General features: G+C 36.7%; 1 protein-coding gene across 4 annotated transcripts in view; it reads right to left on the bottom strand.

The window, feature by feature from the left end:
- palld (palladin, cytoskeletal associated protein) overlaps nt 1-17,379 on the bottom strand; it is a 100,764-nt gene that overhangs the window by 19,546 nt on the left and 63,839 nt on the right. For 3 of the 4 annotated variants that reach the window (XM_051873975.1, XM_051873976.1, XM_051873977.1), the window contains one exon: nt 1,620-2,243. In XM_051873975.1, coding sequence (XP_051729935.1) covers nt 1,620-2,243 — 624 coding nt within the window. Of the gene's footprint in view, nt 1-1,619; nt 2,244-14,427; nt 14,603-17,379 lie in introns of those variants that run through there. The other variant, XM_051873978.1, reaches the window with a different exon arrangement.

Here is a 17,379-nt window from a genome sequence, read left to right as displayed (position 1 = left end):
TATATAATACATTGCATTATAAAAGTTGACACTGATGAGAGGAATGTGGGAAATATTTTTTGCATATGCACTGGGAAGCAAGAATAATTTTCGTTATCTGTTTGTGAGTATGCGTTTTAAAATTCCACAGCGGTTTCTTATCTTTCCCCCTCTGGCTCTGGAATGCCAGGAAGAGAGAGAGGAATGAACTAGTGGGAGATAACAGAAAATAGAGATGAAGAGGTGGAGGACAGGAGAAGCAGCTTTGAAGAAAAATTCTCACACAACCTGGATGAGTGGTTTAAAATCAAGTTTCATCAGACCATCTTCACTGAAGATCTAAATCATATCTCATGAGTAGCATCAGATCAAGCTCTGGAAACACTTTCAGAGATTCAGTACTTGATCAGCTTGTATCTGCATCACTTGCAGAAGATTAACTCTTTTTAGAATATGCCAGGTGGTGTTTGTGTGTATGAAGGGCCATTATTGTGAGATGTAACAGAGTGAATGCCAAATTCTGTCACTGTTCACTCACCATGTCTTTAATAACACTTCTTTTTTTTTCTTTTTTTTTAATTAAAGATACTTTCTTGCATATAATGAAAGTGAACAGTGGCTGTTTGTACCACTGTATTAATTCTATACTATTACAGCATTTATTAATAATTTGAATCTCAGTTTTAATTTCAATTTTAGTCTATGTTTTAGTAATTTTGCTATTTAGTTTTGTCATTTGTTCGTTTTTTTTTTTTTTTTATATTTTTTGATCTAATGGCCAAAAAGCTTGCGCAGTTTACATATGAACGTGCCCAGAGACAACGGAAAAACACAAAGCATCAGCTTTCGTTTCTGCTCTGACAGCCGCAAGACCACGGCAAATGCGGTGAGTGTGTGTTAGAAACCAGGAATGGTGAGAGAACACTGTGGTTGGTATATTTTTTGTCTTCAAACCAAACTTGGGTCTTCAGCCGACAAAGTTTCCACTACGAAAGCAATCCGGTCAAATACGTTTTCAACTACCTCTGGAAGTGGGCAAAAGTGGACAAGCTCAAAACGTTTTAGACCCCATTTACACCTGTATTTAGCGTTGTCCACTTGTGATCCAAATGACCAAAACGCATCTTAATACTAGGTGTAAACCGGGCATTGGATAGAAAATAAAGCAGCTTGGACATTTAGTAAAAAATCCTCCTTTTGTGTTGCACAGAAGAAAGAAAGTCATACAGGTTTGAAACCATATGAGGGTAAGCAAATTAATTTGTTATCCCTTTAAAAGGACTCATTCTCAATTGTGAACCAATGTGCTTTATATTCCTGTAGGACTGAGAATGACAGAGGAAACCTCTGTAATACACAGATCTGACCCTCAAGGTTCCTCAGCTCCCATTGATCCCTGTGTCTCCATAAACATGCCACGTAAGAATGCATACAGTACATGTTTTCCATGCAGCTGCAAAGCAGGAGCTGCACTCCAAATTACTTATTAGCCCAAGTGTTCACTCTATGTGCCCTTTATAGTGTTCTACTGGAGCTCTTGATTAAGTGCTCAGTCTTTATATAGTATAGAGAATGACTGCACACCTTCAAGAAGCATTTGAGATGTGTTCAAACTTTAACACATGATTGTGGGTACTCACACTGTGCCGTTTCCCTTGGGCAGCCCAAGTGCGTTCATTGGTGGTGGAGGAGGTGTAGTCGGGAGCACCGATACCAGAAATCCGGCTGGTGATTGGGGAGTGGATGTGAAGGGCGAAGAGGTGTCTGAGCGGGTGGGGCTTGACGTGATAGGTGGTGGAGGCGGCGGAGGAGGTGGAGGGAAGTCTTGCGGCAAGCCAGCAGGAGAGGATAGAGTGCTGGAGCTGAGAAAGGGCGGAGGGGGTGGCGGGAAGGAAGGTGAGCTGGGAGACTCCACGCTGCTTCCTTTGGATAGTAGAGGCTGCTGCTGGAAGGGCGGAAGGGTGACACGGCTGAAGGGCTTGTGGGCTGTTGTGGGGGATAGCGGACTGGAGCTCGAGGAGGTTGAGGATTGCGTGCTGTATCCAATTGGTCCACCGCTTGTTGTGGGACTCTGGGCAGCGATGAACTGCTTGGGTCGGGCATAGTTGAAGGTGCTTGTCTGCATGGTGCTACTCTCCAGCTCCTGGAAGGAGGGAGGAGGTGGGAGAGGCGGAGATGGAGGCGGGACTTCCTGAGGAGTGGAAAGCTGTTGTTGCTGCTCTAGAAGGATCTGATCTTGAAGCTGCTTCAGTTGTGCCGCGTTTCTGCAAGATAAAAATTACAAACAAAAGGGCTGTTTAGCATCACACTAACTATACACATTTTACTAAAAGAGTCTGTCAGATAATAGGACCATCTTATTGTACAATAGACCGTTCGCAAAGACCCGCCCCCTTTAGTTACTGTTGCTATGTCCGACAAGCCATGCCGATCTCTCGCCACACATCATGTTCTCACGCAGTGAAAAATATATCGCGGAGCAAAGAGGATCATCTCTTCCTACTAGTTCCTTTATAGCATCAAATAAACATGAATGAACATCATAAGGAATGTTGTTTCAATCGCAGAAAGATGTAAGTACACACCATTTTTCAAGTTCAAGTCCCCCTTCGTTAATCTGCTAACTCCCCTGACTGCTTTGTCGGACAAAATGGCGGATTCGGCGTTATGATTTGTTAGATCACCTGTCAATCAAACTCCTGGTGAAGGGTCAATTACACAACCTGGCAAACATCACCTACACTAACATCAATAGATCTTAAGATAATGTTTGAAGAGCATGTTTGCTGGGACTAAACCTGGCTAAATATAACTGTGTACACAATTATAAAACTGACAGTTCTGGTCATGGATTACTTAATACAGCATTCCTGTCAAAATCCATGACATACTGTAGAAAAAAAAAAACAGACGTGAAACACCCGTTTACCATTTAATTAATGAATCTGCTTAATAAGGTAAGGTTTTAATAGAAATTTGTGTCCTTAATTTTTTAGTTTTTTTATTATGCAGTAATCTTTTTATAAAAGCAACATGGTAGCTGGTTTCTCGTTGGTCATTAGCTAGCTGAAGATGGCTTGATAGCTGGTTTTGTTGCTGGTCCAAGATGGTCTACCAGCAGAAACCAGCACTAAAACACTTAATAGCTTAACTTGGTACTGCAAAGATTATTCTGATGTTGTTGCGCTTTATACATTTCCTTTTTTACTGATTCATTAGAGATGGAAAGCCACACACAGAGTTCAGTGAGTGATCTCATGAAAGGCCCTCTCAGGGTCAGTGTATCATCATCACAGAATAGATGGCCCATCACACAGGAGGAAATGAACTCCAGATCCTGCAGAAAGTGGTGTAGTGTACATTACAATAAAGTAAGAAGGTTTCATGCCTGGTTGTTGTGTGGTTATGCATGTCTGTGTGTATTTGTGCTGACTTTCTGGGAAGGAAACGAAAGCCCACTGAAAAGCGAGTGATATGCTATCTTGGGTAAAGTTTAAACTATACTGTCAACATCATGTAAACAGTGAGCAAAGGAAGAGATGGAGATCTCAGCGTTGCGTCGTGCTAATATGAGTGTGGGCTGATGACTGAGCATTATATCTGTCAAATGTCATGGTTCACCCACATACACAACACTGGAGTGACGTCCACACTTTCCTTTTCTCGGCTAAACATCAGATATTTGCTGCCTACAGCCTACAGTTTTCCATCATCTGAATTCTTTTGCCCTTGAAGACATGTTTTGTTCAAAACAACTCACCCCCACTCTTCCGCTGCCTTTTTTTTGGCAACTCCTAGACAAAATCCTAGCCTAAACAAATGGATAACCCTAAACGAACCAATAACCCAGTCCAGATGCTTTTCATTGAAATTTTATCACTGGTCTGCTACAGGCCCATTCTGAGCGGCGTTCAATACTTTTCTGCTATTCACTCTGTAAAGGATCTCAAAACGTGAATTAAATGTGTAATTTCAATGTGTGTGTTTTTGTGTATTTCACAAGAGGATCTGGGTGGCAGGCCAGCCACACTCCAAACCCCATTTAACCTAATTATTTCCAGATGTTGACTAATTTTTTGTAACGGAGGTGGAAGGCCTCCCTTCATCAAACCAACTGATAAATCCTCAGAGTTTGGGTCAAGAAAAAGAGAAGGGGAGTATTCAGTTTGTGTTGTTAATACTTCGCCAAGTCTTAACCTAAAACTTAGAGCGTAAGTTCATCAAAGAAAAGGATTCATTGAAGAAAATAATAGATTAAATGATGTAACTTTATTTTGGCAGCAAAAATGGTGATTTGGGCCACGTTAAAGGCAAAAATGACCACCTAAAACCATCCTTTTTTTTTTTCTTTTTCTCTTTTTCCCAGTCCGTATGTTCGAGTATCCATCAAAAGAGCACTTTTACAGGAATACTTTGGCAGCTGGTGAAAGGCTCTTGGACTCAACTGCCTGTGCTGCTTTGCTTTCATTCCTTTTTTGGCTCTGTTATGAGCCCGAAGCACCAGCGGCTAGACTCTCACTTCTCTTCTTTCTGTCTTTGGGTCTTGCTTTCCCTCCCTTTCTTTCAATCCCTTCACACTTTTTCAAATTCCATCACTATGTCTCCCTCCTTATTCACTAATTTTTAACATCAGAAAGAACAAGAAGGATTTCAAATCTAATCTTGTCTTTTTCTCCATCCTTCTGCATTTCTTCTCTCCTCCTCCACCTCTTCCCCTGAGTGAAAGCTGCTGGTTAACAGCCGGTGGAGGTCTGGCATTACAAGCCCCTCCAGAAATACCGCTCCGACTCTTAATATCCCACTTAATAGTTTCCAGCAGTCAAGGAATATCAATGTTTAATCACAGGCAGCCATTTTCTAAAAATAGCTCTTGCAGGTTTCTCCACTTATTTTTTCCTTTTGCATTTCTGGAATTCCTCACAAGTAAACCTGAGTTGATGGAGGGAGGTCAGCCGGTACTGACATAATCAGTTCGCCTTAAAAGGCACTGAGTCTGCAAATAGAAAATGCTTCCTGCTTAAAATCGTGTTCATTCATTAAAATAAAAAAATTAAAAAAAAGAAGAAGAAACCTGAAGGGAGTAGTACAAAATAAGCAGCAAACCAAGTTTCTAAATGTAGCGACACGCTAATTTAAATACATTTTTCGATAGAGAGTAGTTTTTGTTACTAGTTTTTTTGTTCATTTTTCCAATAACATGCTACTTTTTCCCCTCAACTAGCACTACATCACAAACATTTTTTGTTACTTTGTTTTGAATTTTTTAGATCAAACTATTCTTATTGCTTAACCGTTCCATTCCATACCGATCCAGCCCAGCCTAGCCGGTACGGATATGGTTTCATTTTCCACTGTGGAGCTGATAACAAAGCTCTTTTGAATGCATTACAAATCAGTTGTTGCCATGGTAACACGAGTTTACAGACATTTTGAGATGTAAATAATGACTGCGTTATGGAGGATGATCAAATATTTCTTTTAATTTTATTATGAACATGCGTTTACTTCACTCAAATAGCGCACTTGGCCATGCAGCTACAGAGAAACTGGTAGCCAGGTAACAGACAAGTGACCAATCCTGAGTGGCAACGTCACTATGTGCATTCTACCAGCAGGGTTCAGCATGGTTGGCCAGTCGTGCTGAGAATTCTGGGCCGAGAGCGGTTTGTAATCATGCCGTGCCGAACCAAGCTCAAGTGGAAATATAACTGGAACCGTTCATTACCGTTCTGAAAAAGCGGCTTTTGTTTCATGTAAATGAACCGATTATAAATGATTCAGTCCTTTTGTGGTATTTTAAAACTTAAGTAAATAATTTGCTATAAAAAATGCTGCTGATGTTGTCGACCAAGTTATATGAATTAGGATGCATTCAAAGTACTTAGTTTGACTGGGAAAGCTACTGTACAGTTTCAAAGTAGATTCTCCATTTTGTTTTTTTTAGCAATGGAAGGAAAAAAGAATGGGATCAGACTCCAAACACATTTGTTTTTTGAATCTACAGCTCTGCTGGACTCGGGGTCAGTTCTGTCATAGTTTGAGTGATTTAGAGATGGCTAATGGAAGAGAGGTGCATATGGCGATGTTTCCATATGCCGATAGCACGCAGTACAGCTTAAATAATAACAGTCTTCTGTCAAAGGTTACATGAAGTAACCCAATCAATTTTCTGCCAAATTACAAGGTTTGTTACTAGTGGAGATGAAGCAGACCCCTCAGCAGACACAAAACACTCTCTCATATTCCTGCACTTACACACATTCCTGTCTAATTTAGCTACATGTCTATAAAATGCACTTAAACAAATCCAACTCCTACTGTTTTATGGGAACTCCAGAGAAGCACTTGACCTTGCATAAAAATCACATACACAATCGTCAAACTTATCTGTTTTGAATCAAGGAAAACTGTTCAGACACATCACTGAGCTGCTCAGAGAAATTAGAAATGGTAGAGCTTATTTTAAAAAAAAACAAATACACTACCAGTCAAAAGTTTGGAAACATTACTATTTTTAATGTTTTTGAACAAATTCTCTTATGCTCATTAAGGCTGCATTTATTTCATAATAAATACAGAAAAAAAAAAAAAAAACAATACTGTGAAATATCATCATTACTCCAGTCTTCAGTGTTACATGATCCTTCAGAAATCATTGTAATATACTGATTTATTATCAATGTTGGAAACAGTTGTGCTGCTTAACATTTTATAACCTGTGATACTTTTTCAGGATTCTCTGATGAATAAAATGTTAAAAAAAATATCAGCATTTATTTAAAATAGAAATCTTTTGTAACAATATACACCACCGTTCAAAAGTTTGGAGTCAGTCATTTTTTTTTCTCTCTTTTTTTTTTTGAAAGAAATTAATACTTTTATTCAGCACAGATGTGTTAAATTGATAAAAAGTGATAGTAAAGATTTATATTGTTAGAAAAGATTTATATTTCGAATAAATGCTGTTCTTTTAAACCTTTTATTCATCAATGAATCCTGAAAAAAGTATCACAGGTTCCAAAAAAATATTAAGCAACACAACTGTTTTCAACATTGATAATAACTGAGTATCAAATCAGCATATTAGAATGATTTCTGAAGGATCATGTGACACTGAAGACTGGAGTAATGATGCTGAAAATTCAGCTTTGCATCACAGAAATAAATTATATTCTAAAGTATGTTAAAATAGAAAACCATAGTTTTAAATTGTAATAATATTTCACAATATTAATGTTTTTTCTGTATTTATTATGAAATAAATGCAGCCTTAAAGAGCATAAGAGACTTCGTTCAAAAACATTAAAAATAGTAATGTTTCCAAACTTTTGACTGGTAGTGTATATTTAGTAATTTTAAAATACTAATTGCAAATAATTATAAATCAACAAAAAATAAGTAAAAATAAGTAAATAAATATGCAGCATACATGGCTTTTAACAGATAACAGATACTAAGAAATGTGAATGTGTATAACAAACAAAACTCCTTAAATGTCCCAAATAATCTGAGCTGTCGGTAAGTATATTGTTTAGATGTATGTGGACTGTTGTTTTGTAATCAAAACTATTAGTTATTTGTGGTATATTGGTGTTAAAAGCTCATCTTTTACTAAATAACGTTTGTTCATCGAGGTCTATAATAGCCTATCCTACTATAAAGCCTTTGTTCTTTTCCTCAGAATCCACTTCATAAAAGTCACAAAAACAAAAAACAAACAAAATGCACACTTATTTTTCTGTATCTTCCTCTGAAGCGTGTTGCATTTTATCTGAATCATACAGTATGCAGACAAGACAGGAGTTAGTCTCTTTCTTTCCTCCACACCATAATGTAGAATCCAGAGCAGATGATGTTCACACTGCATTACACACTACAATTTGCCGTACCATTAAAACACAATTGTCACATGAAGGTCAGACATACGCTCATTAGCTTTGAAGTGGTTTTTTGTCAGTGGCATTTGTGCCCCTATAAAACAGTGAAAATTACCACATAAAGTAAATGTGCCCTTTAAGAAATAATGGTAAGATACGGGTCAGTGCGAATTGTGGTTTAATCAGCTTCTGTCCAGACTTTTAATGTCACTGCATCAGACACAGGCCAGTGTTAGTTAGCCTTACTAAACATAATGAGGTCAGTGTATTCTTCCCTCTTTTTAATTCAGTCCTAGTGTAGCATCTTCTAAATATTTCAAGTCTACTCCTTTAAACATGAAAGAAAATACATCCTGTAAACAGATTTTCGTGTTTACGTTAACCAAAATCGGTTAAATGTGTTCTGAGGACTAATACAAGAGCGATTTTATGATAATAATGTGGGTCTCTTGCAGTCAGGTTAAGTGTCTTTGTTTTGGCTGTGCGCATGAGTGCAGTTTCTACTGTTTTTAACCAGCTGCTATCACAGGAAGAAGCTTCAAGAGGGCAGGAAGTTGTTGAGTTTAAATATTTGCCAATTAGAGGAGTCCCAGTGTTTACAGAGCACGTCCTGCATTGTGCACATCGGTGCAAGTGTGTCTGTGCGCAAGACATGCGATGAGAAAAAAAAAAAGGAGGAATAATAATGAGAAAAACAAGTTTATTATCTCTAAAATTTTCCTACATGTTGTATTATTGCATAAAAGTTGTATTATTGTTGCATAAAAATTGAATTAGACTACAAAAAAGGACTGTCCTGTCAAACAGGAAAGATTTATCCTGAAACTGACTACAACACGCTACTGTGATAACAAAACCTTCACTGAGGATGACAATGTACTAGAGCTGAAATGTGTTTATCCAATACTGTATACAAACTGAGCTCAAGGAACATGTGGGAAGATATTGGAACAATCCAGAAAAACATGTGGGGACACACACACACACACACACACACACACACCTGGATTCAGCTATTACCACACCCGTCATGTCATCATCATTGCATCATCATGCCCCTGGGACAACCATCTAACTAATGATCAGTCCTAGTTAACTAACTGATTCAATGCTGAAATATGATTGATTCAGGTGATTGATTCCATGTCAGTGTCTGGAGAAATAAATGATTCATTGGCTGTCTGGCTACACAGCAGTTTAGCAAGCTTGCAGCCTTTGAGACAGCTGGAGTGCTGGACCGATGGATGCATGTCTGAGACGGACAGACTGAAACAACCACTCATTGTTTTTAACTGATCGAAATTAGACATTTTGCGTAATCACCAAGAAAAACAATGTGTATTTGGGCAACAGTATAAAAAGAATTTCAATATGTTTATAGGTAACTACACTGCTGTTCAAATGTTTGGGGTCAGCAAGTTTATTTTTTTTAAAGGATTACTTTTATTCTAGAGACTATGGAAGCTTGTTTCTGCCACTGAATAAAAAAAACAGAAAGGTAATTGCGAATTTTTATCTCACAATTATGACTTTTTATTTTTCACAATCGTGAGTTTACATCTCGCAATTCTCACTTTTTTCTCAGAATTGTGTGATATAAAATCACAATTGCATGTTATAAAGTCAGAATTGTGAGCAATAAAGTCACAAATGCGAGCTATAAAGTCACAATTGCAAGCTATAAAGTCACAATTGCGAGTTAAGGTCACAATTGCGAGTTATAAAGTCACAATTGTGTGAAAAAGTTGCAATTGCGAATTATAAAGTCAGAATTGTGTGATATAAAGTTGCAATTGTGAGTTATAGTCAGAATTGTGAGTTATAAAGTCAGAATTGTGAAATATAAACTTGCCAATCTGAGAAAAAAAAAAAAAAAAAAAATATCAGTCCTCAGAATTGGACTTTATAACTCGCAATTTTGAGTTTCTCACAATTCTGAGAAAAGAATTGCGAATTTATATCTCGCAATTGTGTTTTTAACTGGCAATTCTGACTTTATTTCTCATAATTGTGAGTTTATATCTCGCAATTCTGAGAAAAGAAGTCAATTGCGGGAAAAAAAAAGTCAGAATTGTGAGATAAAAAGCCGCAATTACCTTTTTTTTTTTTTTTTTTTAGTGGCAGAAACAAGCTTACATAAGAGACTACACTAAATTGAACAAAAGTGACAGTAGAAGCAATTATAATATAAAAAAAAAAGAGATTTCTATTTCAAACAAATGCTTTTTTTTTTTTTTTTTTTTTTTTTAAACATTCTATTCATAAAAAAAGAAAAAAAAAATTACACAAAAATATTAAGCAGCACAACTGTTCTGCTGTTGTCCTGGGGTTTGTCAATGCTTGTTAAGTATGCTCAAACACTCACTCAATGCGTTGCTAAAGCATTCAGGCCTGTGTTTACATGGTGTGTTCCTGGCTCAACAATTAAACCTCTTTAAAAAAAAAAAAAAAAAAAAAAAAAAAAGTTGCATCTCTGATTTGATCCCCTTTAAACCTCTGCTACTACAGCCATCAAAATAGCACTTTTAACAAAATATTTTTTTTTTTTTTAAATGTTGAAAATTACTTTTAGACTTCAGATTTTTTTAGGACTATGATAGTTTTGTGCAATAAAGGTTCGTTGCCTATTTATTTGTAACCCGTCAATGCATTATACCCAAATGAGACTCGCTATTTCAACCTCTCAATCTTTAAATGCAATGCACTTTTATTCACATTAACATCTGAATTATAACCACACCCAAACCCTGTCAGCTCATGTACACTGACTTCAGCTTTCTTTTATAGTTCCACTTCACCATGATCCAAATACACCCTATATACCGTCACACTAACCATTGAAACAGCAACAGATCTTTTTTCTTTTTAACTACAGACCAGCCCTACAATACTCCAGAGTTTTAAGTTCTTAAATTGCAACAAGACTCATGTGTCAGGAAGAAAAAAGTATCTCATCATGTTGCGGTATCGAACTAGTGTCTCTCTCATTCCCTGTAGATGCTCATACACACGCACACATACACACCCTTTGAAACAGTCAATTCATTACACAGCACACAGACTCAGAGTAGAAGACTGCATCTGATCCTTCCATTATATATGAACGTAATAGCAGTGCTGTCACTCACACAACCAAACCGGACACTCATTCTCTAGCCACTAATGTGCATAAAATCATTTGGATTCCTGCCACCTTACTGTGAACAAAACTTCCAGAAACATCCTACAGTAATTTTGGGCCTTAGCTTTTCTAGAGGTCAACAGAGTACATAAAGAGGGCCACATATGTGCGCGCACACGCACAAAAGGTCTGGAAGTGCAAGTTTTCAAGCGCTTTCTCAGATTACATTGGTATTGGTAGAGTGTTTTCCAGTTTTAGGAGCAGTTTGACCCAGATCTGATCTCACAATGCGGCTCCCACCCAAGCCAAGCGGCTCTACATGCACTGCACTCCCTACCAGACTCCTAGAGGAAATGTCCAACTTTCCATAAAGACGTCAGGCCAAAATAAAAAAGGCTCTTTCTCTTCTCCAGCTCCCACACTTTCATGCTTTCTTTTTTCTTCCCTTTCTCTTTTTCTATTCTGTAATTTCACCATCTTGCATTCTCTAAGTCTCAGACTTTCTCTCTCTCCTTTGGTCTGTCCACTCTCCATCGTTTTGTCTCAGTCTCCATCCCTTCTATCATTTAAAATGCTACAAGAAAATTCAAACATTACAAAAAAAAAAAAAAAAAAGATTACTTTAACCAGTGTTAGTAAATTATTGTATCTTTAAAAATTAACTTTAAGTGAGTGTTTGGGTAAAATACACTATTCAAAGATTACAGTAAAACAGTAATACTGTGAAATATTATTACAAACTAAAAATTGATGCAACCCTTGATGGAAATAAATGTTGTGATGTTATTTCCTTCAAGAGGTGCATGAATTTTTGGTCAATATCTTGTATTGACAATGCAAGAGGTGAGCACTCTGTAAAGTCTCCTCCAGCACATCCCAAAGACTGTCAAAGAATTTAAGATCAGGACTCAGAGGTGCCAATTCATGTGTGAAAATGATTCTTCATGCTCCCTCACAAACATTCTTTCACAATTTGAGCCTGATTAATCTTGGCATTGTCAACCTGGAATATGGCCATGATACACCTTCCTACCTGGTTGTTTAAAGCTGCAGTCCGCAAGTTGCGCCTCTGTCGCCATCTCTGTTCGCAACCTGCAATTGCAGTCATTTGCAGAATTATCATCTTTACGTGGGTTGTGCATCGGCACGGCTCCTCAGCGCGGATTAATCTAATATTTGCTGTCAGTCACCACATCGTTGGATATTGTACAGGTACTTCGGAATCACAGATTGTAGTCTTGGAAGTATGACCAAAATAAGAATTTTCACTGGAGAATGTCATCTGAACAAGTAACAAATCTGCCACTTTTGTTCAGATCAACTGAGAAAAAAAAAAGCATTACAATAAATCGCGCTGCCAGTGGTAATTAAATCTAACGATCGCTTAGCTCAGATCACGTCAAACCGTACAAATTATTATTATTGTTATACTTTGTTCCCAAATTGTTAATGTTAACAACAACAGCATTGTGTGATTGTTTATTTAGTGTGTATTAGCGCTGCCTGTAGATTTCAATTTCTGTACAGTCTAATCTCTAATTGTCCATTTGTACAATTGTACATACCATATAATCCGCCATCAAAATGATAAGTTTAATTATTCCAGCTGCTGTGAGAAAAGGCTATAAATGATCCATCACCTGCAGCATCCTCATATTTGATGTAGCCTACTAGCTGAGACTCCTTTATGTAAACAGGCGTGATGTAATGACGCAAAGATGAACGGCGGCATGTTCAAATTTCCCACAGAAACCTACCAGTACCACCCGAATTAGAAAACATTATTACAAGCTTACCCTTGTGAATCGGGCTAAGGTGAGGAGATAGTTTTGAACAATGGCTGGTTATGTACTTGCTCAGAAATTGATTTTGGATCATTTTCAACCAAAAAAAAAAAAAAAAAAAAAAAAAAAAAAAGTTACGGACAGCAGCTTTAAGAAATGAAAAGCGACACACTCCATCAATTAGGGTTAGAGGAACTGTTGCCAAATATGTAGCATGCTAGAAACATAATAATCACTGATCCAGTCATAGACTCTTAAGCTATTAAAATTCAAACAGCGACTTTTTTTTTGTTTTTTGGCCAGGCAGTGTACATATATAAAGAAAAACCTTTGCCAATAACAAATACAAAAGCGAAATATTGTGAATCCTGAAACAGTCTGTGCTTATTACTATTGGAGAGGCAGAAATTCCTGTTTAGTTTAGTTTATTGCCATTTAGTCAGTGGCAAAAGACGTGTGTGAAGGACTACTGTAGTTTGAAAAGCATGAATGAAACCTTCGGTCACAGCAGTTGCAAGAAAAGTTAAAGCACTTCATTTCCAGACCTATTCACTGTTGTTTCGTTCTCTTCCACTCTATTTATCTATAGTCAAAAAGTCTTGACCTGCACTGTCCATTATTCCCTTTCGCTTTCACCATCACTCTCTCAGACCCCTCCCCCATCTGTTTGCCTCTAATTGCATGCACAGCACATAAAACAGAACCAGACTGTTTTCTTTTCACATACAATGTCTCATTGCATCCCTCTCGTGCTCTCTCTCGCTCTCACACACACACACACACACACACAAAGTGGGTATATGCCTGGATTGTAGGAATGTGAGCTGAAGACATTCCTCTCCGGATTGGCTGAAAAGACATCACCCATCACCATCAAATGGGATTACCAGCAGGGAAAGTGAGAGAGAATGAGAGCGAGAGAGGCGGGAGGGGTACAAGCAGAAGAGAAATAAGCCTTAAACAAGGCAAACTGAGCAACAAAGAAAAGTAGAGTCCAAATCATTCTCTGCTGGCAATAAAACGGTTAGTACAATGGCCTTTATGAACCAAGTCTCCACTAAGCAAACCACTACTTCACTACTGCTGCCACGAGCAAAGTGCCAACCCATACACACATTAAAGTGCTAAACATTCAAATGCTCAAACTTGGAACACAAGTGCAAAAGACAAAGCCACCAACATAACATCTTTTCCAGATATTTTGGAGGCTTTGAGTTTGAATAACCTACTTTCTTTGCCAAAGCCCTGTGCAAAACTAGTCAGTAACATTATTTTTCACTGAGTGGAGAATTTCTGATTTGTTATCTGTACCTCTTTTAATTTATTCTATTCTTTTCTAGAGCTCTAATTCTTCCTTTTTTTCTTCAAGTATCCCAATTTACTCTCAGATATATCATCTAATTGTTTTATTCTCAAATACTTTATCCACATCACATCAGTAGATTAAATGTGTTTTTTTTTTTTTTTTTTTCTGTAGTCTTGCATGTTAACATGCCCTAAATATTAAAATAAAAAGTAAATATAAAGTGTTAAATCGTTACATATCAACATGTTCTCTCACATATATCAGATTCGCATATATGGACAGAAATTAGCTACTTGTTTTTTAAAATTACCTCCATTCATCCATGTAAGTTACTCAAAAGAAAAAAGAAAAAGTTTGTACCTTGTTTTTTCAACTGGTTAAAGTTATTCCCGTTGCATGTAGGTAATTCCTTACAGGTGTGTGTGAGTGTGTATGAGGACTGCGGCGCTCAGTCAGCTGCTCTTGTCTTTATATTAGAACGCGCAGACACGCGCTGAGTGACGCGGCGTCTAGATGATGCGTTCTGCTCTGACTCACTGACGGCAGATTGCGTGCTCTGCAACTCAACAACTTCCATAATAAAAGTCCCCGTGCTCAACTTTATTTAAATATAATAATGTAGGCTATGTAATACTCTTTTTATTATGTATATATATTTTTTATTTATTATTTAAGATTTAAGGGCATGTTTAACAGTTCTTTATTTGACAGCATATGTGAAGTGTTGTAAAACTTGTTTTAAACTTTGATAAAATATTTCTATTTCCAAATCTATCTGCTACAAATTAAAGTTGTTTAAACATCTACCACTTATCCGTTAAGTAAGCTATGGTGATAACTGATTGTTTTGTTGAAAAAAATTATTATGAATTATTATTTCAACATTAATGAGACATGTTAATCAAAAAATGTAAACAAATGATAAATATATAGGAAAATAAAAAGAATAAAAATGGAAACAAATGTAAAATTATTTTACAAAACTTTGTGAATGTTACATGTTGCGGATGCTACATTCTGTCATTTAACATTCAATAACAAGGCTGCAAATCAAATCATAAACTAGACAAGACATTTAATTTTTTCACCTCAAAGTTGTTTTATGTCCTGTAAATCATTTATATTTTTACATACAGAACTTCTATTGTCACTTCAGGAGGGGTGGTCAAGTACTATTCTCATTTCTAATCATTACAGACATTTATATTTAAAAAACAAACCATAAAAACTAAACAGAAACTATTCTTTGTCACAATGTAGAACATTATAATAAAATAAATCAGAATGTTTAATATAAAACTTCCAAAGTGAAATTTAAGCCACTTACATCACTCCTAATCCATGTGCTTGCCTTGTGTTACTCCTCCACTGTTTAAACCTTCAAATCTAAACCTCAGATAACATCTCTCACTTGGAAATGATATGAGTTTGTTTTAAAAACATCCTCTTAACCATGTAAACTGAACACGCACACAACAGGCAGACAAAAAATAAATATTTTCATAATGTCCCGTTATTTTTTGTTGTACACTTCAAATTAAACAAGTATAAGAACAAAAACCCTGTCTAAACATGTAATTATAGGGTTTTTTATTTAATCTTTGATCATCTACAAGGCTTATTTTTTTCCCCATCAGTCAGTCTCTTTGTTTGAATTTCAAGAGATTGTTTTAATCTGAGATTGTTTACCCAGATAAATCTGTATATCTTGCGATGTAGACACAGATTATAGACGATTCTTGGATAATTTCTACATCTGCAGTTGATAAAATGTTCTGTAACATTCAGTCTCTTTAACCCCCTATTTCACTTTCTGCTCTTGACAATTGTGTTCTGCTTTGTTATTTGAATGTGTGTGAGTGCATTCTGACGTATTTTAGACTAATGGGAGTATGGGTACAGTTATCATTTCTGTGTGGTGTGTAATGTCTATTTTCAGAAGTGTTCTCTATTCTTCTATGTTCTTCTCTTGGCTCACTTGTGTGCTTGTGTAAGAGGCGCAGATGAGTCTCCCCTTCAACACTCATGCTAATCCTCAGGAGTGACTCATAACAGCCAGTAAAGAGCTAGTCGATATCTGCTGGTGTCAATCACTACAATAGCCATCAAGCAATTTGTTTAGAGATCATTTTTAAAGTAAATCATGTATATTCGTCTTTTTACACTAAAACCCTAATATATATATATATATATATATATATATATATATAAAACTGACACATTTCATGACACACTGATGAATGTACACACAGAACAGATTTACTGAAAAGTATTTAAATACTCAAAGGGATTGTTCACCCAAAAATGAAAAATTCATGTCACTCCCATAACTTTCAAGCTGCCCAAAGTAATCCTAAATAACCCCATCCGCAAACAATTCCCAGAATGACTGTGAGTATGTGTCATAGATACTGTTTGTGAGAGAGAAACGCACACTATCATATGTCTCATATGCCAAACATCTCTGTCCAAAGACTTTTAAAGACCCCCTGTGGTGAAAATCAAGTTTTTAATGTTGTTTATATGTCTATGTGGTGTTTTTAGTATACTTTAAAACAAACCATGTGCAAATTCATCAGTCAACACCATTGCTGAGTATTTTCTCCTTAAAACTGCAACTTTAAAAAAAAAAAAAAAAAAAACGTGGTTTAGAATCGCCCTTGTTCTCTACGTCACAAATATGTTGTAACTAATCCCGTCGACATGCACAGCGGTCATTAGCATATCATTAACTATGCTGCGAACAGTGGGGTCTCAAGAGAAGCCAGGTTATCTTGGTATATTTTTATGTTGATATGAAAAATCACGTACATTTAGCAATATACTGTAGCTGTTGACTTGTGCATATTATGTATTTTATGATGTTATAATGTACTATATGCCTTTCTCCACTGACGTTCTAAGTTGTTCAATCATTTCTAAGGCCCCGTTTACACTAGTGCGTATTTGTTTTAAAACGCATAAGTTTTGCTATGGTTACACCTCGAAACCTCGAAAAATGGAGACTTTTGAAAACGCTGCAGAGCCCGTTTAAGTTTGAAAACGCCGGGGTTGTGTTTCAGTGTAAACGTACCAAAACGGAGACTTTTGAAAACGATAGCGTACCTGCCCACATTCACTCTGTGTATCCTTGACGACTGTGTAAACAATAACATGGAGACTGAACTGCAATATTTGCTGGCTTTGTTGTCATTTTTAGCAGCCATTGTGCAGTTAAACTCAGCATATTTTTAATACTGCAGCTACCTACATGCGCAAAAGGCAACTGTTTACACTTGTACGCGCATGCCCAGTGTACATGAACAGTCATGT

This window comes from Ctenopharyngodon idella, chromosome 20 (assembly GCF_019924925.1).
Source record: "Ctenopharyngodon idella isolate HZGC_01 chromosome 20, HZGC01, whole genome shotgun sequence".
Lineage (NCBI taxonomy): Eukaryota > Metazoa > Chordata > Actinopteri > Cypriniformes > Xenocyprididae > Ctenopharyngodon > Ctenopharyngodon idella.
Note: the sequence above shows the minus strand (reverse complement) of the source record. Positions and strands in the feature narration are given on the sequence as shown.